The sequence below is a fragment of the Chelonoidis abingdonii genome, chromosome 2, assembly GCF_003597395.2.
Source record: "Chelonoidis abingdonii isolate Lonesome George chromosome 2, CheloAbing_2.0, whole genome shotgun sequence".
Lineage (NCBI taxonomy): Eukaryota > Metazoa > Chordata > Testudines > Testudinidae > Chelonoidis > Chelonoidis abingdonii.
This window is the reverse complement of record NC_133770.1, coordinates 277,917,811-277,923,810: the sequence shown is the minus strand read 5'-3', so window position 1 is coordinate 277,923,810 and position 6,000 is coordinate 277,917,811. Positions and strand designations below refer to the sequence as shown.

General features: G+C 46.2%; 1 protein-coding gene across 2 annotated transcripts in view; it reads right to left on the bottom strand.

Annotated features, from left to right (window-relative positions):
- The window catches only part of COL14A1 (collagen type XIV alpha 1 chain), a 180,650-nt gene that overhangs the window by 158,338 nt on the left and 16,312 nt on the right, over positions 1–6,000 (bottom strand). For both annotated transcript variants that reach the window (XM_032777229.2, XM_032777230.2), the window contains exon 4: positions 2,724–2,867. In XM_032777229.2, the coding sequence (XP_032633120.1) occupies positions 2,724–2,867 (144 nt within the window). The remainder of the gene's footprint in view (positions 1–2,723; positions 2,868–6,000) is intronic.

Sequence of the window (6,000 nt, the reverse complement as noted above, 5' to 3'; positions counted from 1 at the left end):
GGGGGGAGCAGATAACGAGGAGACAAGGGGGAGGAACTTGTTTTCCCGTTTGAGATAGGGAGACCCAGGGGTCTGGGTCTTGGGGGTCCTCCCAGGGAAAGTGGGGGAGGCCAGAGAGGGGGTTCCCCCCAAGGAATTTGGGGAACCCAGGCTGATAAGAGCCTACATCTTATCTGGTGGCAGCGAAGTAAAATCCAAGCTGGGTATAAGCTTGGGGGAGATTCACAGTAAACACTCAGATGTTGAACTCTAAGTCCAGATTTGAGATAGACGTTTACCACAGCGGGGGGGAGGGGGGGGAAGGAAGAAAAGACTTCATGATTTGGCCAGTTGTGAGCGTTGCTTGGGTAAGGTCTGATTTGGCATTAATAGCCAGTGACTCCAGTGGCTGTTGAAGATGTCCACGCACTAGACTGATCTCCAGGTGGTGAACAGAGCACTAAAATGAGAGAATTCTCACTAGAAGGCAAAAAAGCAAAGTAATTCCGGCAAAGAGCTGGTCATTCTTCTACAGAGACTACACCTATGGAGTTGAAGACATTGTTAAAAATATTGCCTCTATAAAGCTTTAAAAGCCAAAACCAAAATTCATTCACATATTTGCTTGGTGAGGAAATTGAATGTATTAGTGCATCTGTCCAATCTACCTCTTTAAGATAAAACTCCATTACAAGGCCTTAGTTATTTTATACGTTTTTTATTCTACTGTGATTTGTAAGCTATCACACAAGAATTGCATGGTCATGTAAAAGAAAATATAAATTATCCTAAGGATAACAGACTACTGCAAGCTGTTAAGATTTCTGTAGGTGTCGGGGGGGAAGGGGGGGACTTTGTGCATTAGCTATAACTCAGAGTTTCAAATGCTGATGTGTCCAGTGTCCTGCTAGTCCCTCTTGATTTTACTCTGGCCTTTCCTTCCCCTCCCCAAAGGTGCCCTGGAATAGTTCAATCGTCCACAGTCCCAAGAATTAGTCATCACTTTGTCATGGGGGAAGAAAAAGCCATGAAAATACAACATAAAAAAGGAAGGACTTGCATACACATTGTATCTGGTTTCATTCATGCAGTCATTATACTGTCAAATGGGATCCAAGTCTCACTACAGCCAATGAAAACATATTGCAGCTAAAGAAACAATATATTCAATATAATGTAACCCCTGCATTCTAAAATCAAGCTGCCAGCTCTGCTTTTCCTGTGGAATACAGCCAGTTACGAACAACCACAGCTAATACTTCAGAAGTTTGAGTAGCCATTCCATAGGTTTTTCTTTAATGCTAAAGTAACATGTGGTTTTGTGGGTTTTGCAACCAGTGATATTTAAAATAATAAATACAGGCACTGGGGAATTCCTAGAAGGATTTGACGTGGCCTCTACATCAAGTAATCAGCACTGATTATCATGTGCTGGATGGGATAGGAGGGTGGTCCAGCAATTAGAGCTGTGATTGGCAGACCCATTACACAGTTAGAAACCTGAAGTATAAGCATCCCCTCAGATGTTAAAAATGTTCAAAGAAGGTGTTTTGTAGGAAGGGGATTCAGGAAAAATTACTTCCCTACCTGCAGTCTATCTGGTCTTTGGTTCTATAGACTAAATCTGTCCTGGCCTGTCTTTAACTGAGTTCTAGGATGCCTTAGCTACACTGCTGTAGCACTTCAGTGAAGACACTACCCAGGCCACTGGACAGGTTCTCCTGTTGGCATAGGTACTCCATCTCCCTGAGAGTTGGTAGCTAGGAGAATTCTGCCATCAATCCAGCACCGGTCATTGTAGGTCAGTTTCACTACATCACTTAGAAGTGTGGATCTTTCACACCCCTCAGAGACATGGTCATACTCATAGAATTGGAAGGGACCTCAGGAGGTCATCTAATCCAACTCCCTGCTCAAAGGGGGACCAATCCCCAGATTTTTACCCCAGTTCCCCAAATAGCCCCTTCAAGGATTGAACTCACAACCTTGGGTTTAGCAGGCTAATGCTCAAACCACTGAGCTACCTCTCCCCCCAATACTGACCTAATTTCCTAAAGTAGATAAGGCCTGTGGTGTAAATCAGGGCAGAAAGCACACCTAACTAATAAACACACCCTCAGACAGAACACATTTATCTTTTTCTGTATATATTTGTTTGGGTTTTGCAGGTACATGTGCTGAACATATTAGGCCAGATTCTCAATTGGTGTAAACTGGCATAGCTCCATTCAAGTAAACAGAGCTATGCTGACTTACACCAGCTGAGCATCTGGCCTAATACAAGTTCAAAGTTTTAAGACTTACCCATAGCTTCCCTCACCCCATTGTAAGAATTACACTGGAAATCCATGAAAAAGGGAAGAAATAAAAAAGATATTCCATTCATTTCCTCCCACTCACAATTCCCTTTTTATGAGTCATGGGGTATTTTCACAAGGGAAAGGAGAAAATTAAAAACATTGGGCTATTAGCGTTTCCTTTAGTTTAGAATTCCTGCTACTAAGATCTTTTGCACGATGTCTGATAAAGCCAGACTTTGTATTACCAGATGTACTTCACTGAAGTCAACAGACTCGCACCTTTTTACACCTGGCTGAAATTGGCTCTATGTTCTCTATTGGTCTAAGTATTCATAACATGCTCATCTCTGTGGTACCTGAGTACATTGCAAATGTATAAATTAAAGGGGTATGTGGTAAGACAGTGTTATATGTGAGATATGATATGTGCATACAGATACATACTTCTGAACTGCCCTTGTGCTGGCTTGCTCTCTTGGTCTTTATTGTATGTAATAATCTGAACTACATAGCTTTGATCTGGAATAAGACCTTGAACAATTGCTTTGGTTGCACTGTTTTGAAGAGTTAGTTGATTGGTTTTTCCACCTGCAAGGAAACAAAATGAGAAATAAGATCAGCAGCATAGTATAAATAGTGAATGCTATGATAAGGTAAATTGCTACATTTTAAACCACTTAAATGTATACTTAAGCTACATTAAGTACGGTAATGACCAAAGTCCAGTCACTCATCACTTGTTGTCTGTTCCAAACCCTTGTCCCTTTGGAATGACCCAGAGAAAACCCAAGAAAAGCAGGGAGCCAAGTGGGCTGACATACTATGACCTTAAAAGGATGGTCTCATGGGGTGTAAACCTTCTCCAAAACCTAACAAGAATAATGGGTAAGACCCTGGGTATGTACACACATGTGCAAGCATGCACGCAAGCGCGCACACACACGCGCATACACACTGATGAAGGAAAGGCCTACATGAAATGGAGATCCTGGAGAAGGGACAAAGTGAGACACAGGAGAGGAACTGGAAAGCCATCCAGGAAATTAAGCCATCTGACTAGCAGATACCTCTGTGGGAATCAGTCTGTTCAGGAAGCAGTCCAGAGACTCAACCCCAATTGGGTATGGTGCCGTGAAATGAGAGGCTACAGGAATAGGACATCATGAAGTAGACCTTGACTAGGAGTGAAAGGAGATGGCCAGGAGGCCTAACTGATAGCAGCAGCATCCCAGAAGCTCTGAGGAGAAGTGTTGCAGCGACCCTGAGAGGCACAGATAATAGAATGAACTATTGGGAGGAAAGCAGCTACTAGCCTAGCATCATGAAACCTGGAGAGTGGGAAGAATCTCCCTGGAGAAGGAGAGACTGCATTCACAAGCAGGGACAGTCCCAGAGTGCTGAAGCCAGAAAGACAGTGCTAGTGAAATGCAGATGCCAGTAGGCCCAGTAAGACAGCCAGGAAGCCCAGCTCAAACCCACTGTCAGGATCACATCTGGGATGTAGGCAGTCATGCATAATGATCAGAACCATGAGGGTGGCCAGGAGATTAGAGCAGAGTCAAGCCGGAGTCAAGAATAAGGGCTCTGTGGGTGTAGTTGAGACCAGAGCCATGGGTCAGAAACCAAATGGAAGAGCCAATGGGTGAGTTGGAGATGTAGTCAGGAAGTAGAGCCAGGGGTGTTGAGGATGAGAAGGGCAGGAACTGGAACAGGCACAAGAACAGCATGGGTAGGAGCAGGCACGGGCTGGACGGGAGCAGGTGCAGGAAGCAGGATCTCAAGCACAGCTGTGGCATGGGATCGGGGCCGGTGCAAGCATTCAGGTGACCTAGGCGGGCGCCATGGGCACTGGCATTTGGGGGGCATCATTTTGTTTGGTAGTAACCGTGGTGGCCAGATCTTCGTCCGCCCCGGTTGCTGCTGGCATTTAGGGGGAGGGAGCTGCGGCAGGGGAGCGCGGGGAGGGCCGCCTGCAACAAGTAGGGGGGGGGGCGCGGCACACGCGGGGAACCTCCCGGAACCCACCAGATCAACCCCTGTCCGCCTCCTCCCTGAGCATGTCGTGGAGCTCACTTCCGTCGGCGCCCGGCTTGCGGCATTAAGCTGATTGGCGCCCGCAAAGCTGGGAAGAGCCGGAGAAGTGAAGCAGCCGACGCCATGCCTCGGGAGGAGGCGGCGGACAAGGGTGAGCTGGGGTGGGAGGGGGGTGCCTAGGGCGGGCTGCCAGTGTGGGAGGGCTCAAGGTGGAAGTTTCGCCTAGCGTGCAAAACATCCTTGCACTGGCCCTGCAAGGGATGCATTGAGCAGCAATCGAGTTCTAGCTGCTCCTGGCTCAAGTCGGAGTTTAAATCTGCTCTCTACCAGTCAGGAAGTGCAGTCAATCAGGCAGCCCCTGCCAAGTTCAGCTGTGCCCAAGGAGTTGCTAGGAGACTGACCCTGCTGTACCTGGATCCCCAACACCCACATGGAGACCAGGGAAAAGGCAATTTGTAATGAGTGGCAGCTACAGGTCTGTTCTTCATATGAGGCCAAAGCAGAGCAACTGAAACAGGAAGGGACAGTTTATTAGAGCAGAGAACTGAAGAACTGCAGATAAGAAAAATCCTATGTGGAAGTTAATCTGGTCAAGCACACTTCAAGGGGCCAGCAGCTCTAAAAGGGTTTTGCTGCAACAGGACTGTCAAGGCATAGGAACTAGCTGTAGCAAGAGTCAGGGTAGTTTTCAAGTGCCCTCGCTTAAAGGAATGGGAATTAGAAAAGGCTTTAAGAGGAGAGACAGTCTTGCATAGGATTAACTCAGCAGAGAAATGGATCACAGTGCAAACAGATACAAACCAATGAGCATCGGACCCATGATCCGAGACACTAGGAATGAGGTGGGAAGAGCTACAAAGGGGACACCAGCTGTGACACAGCTAGGTAGGTAATTGTGGGGAGGGAGCAGTCCATAAAGTCAAAACCTAAAAAGCAATTTTCAGCATGACTGAACCGTGAACACTTATCTGGCATTTCTGAGTCTCCCATAATCAGTGGCAGGGTGCAAGCGGCTGGGGGTGAATTTCTAACTTTTTAAAATACTTAGGTAACAGTCCCTGAAGGACCTATTAAAGGAGTTTGTTTTAGTTATTAGGCAGAGGAAGGGCGTGGCCTAATAACTTTTCACAAGCGTGATCCAATAACCACTAGCAAGGGCTCAGCAGCTGCATTTTGTGCATTTCACTACTCCTGCCCCAACCCATATGCAGGCTTTGAGTGCAGGGTGGTGGGCAGTAGGGCAAGAGGCACCAGCAGTGTATCCTACTCAGCACTGCCCACCAGTGCTCAACACACACTCCTTTCTCCACCTTTCGCATGTTACTACTAGACTGGGCCCTAACCTACCACTGCTCTCATTGAATGTACAAACTATCTATGTTGCAAATTACTTTGAGGATTAACATTTATTGGAGACCATCAGCTGACTACCAAAGCATACCACATTCATGCTATCAAAACTGATTACACTCTTTTTCCTTTTGCACGTCTGACTCAGCAGTTATTCATTCCTTTTGCAATTTAATAGCTTTTAGCACAATAGCTGATTTAACTGCTTCTTGTCACATATTGTTGTAACTTTTGTTGGTCTGTGGGTTTTGGCACATTTTGATTGCTTTTATATGTCACATGTCTGCTCATCTTAAGGTTGAAAAGCCTGCCAGGCACAAGCCAGAGCAACAGTAAA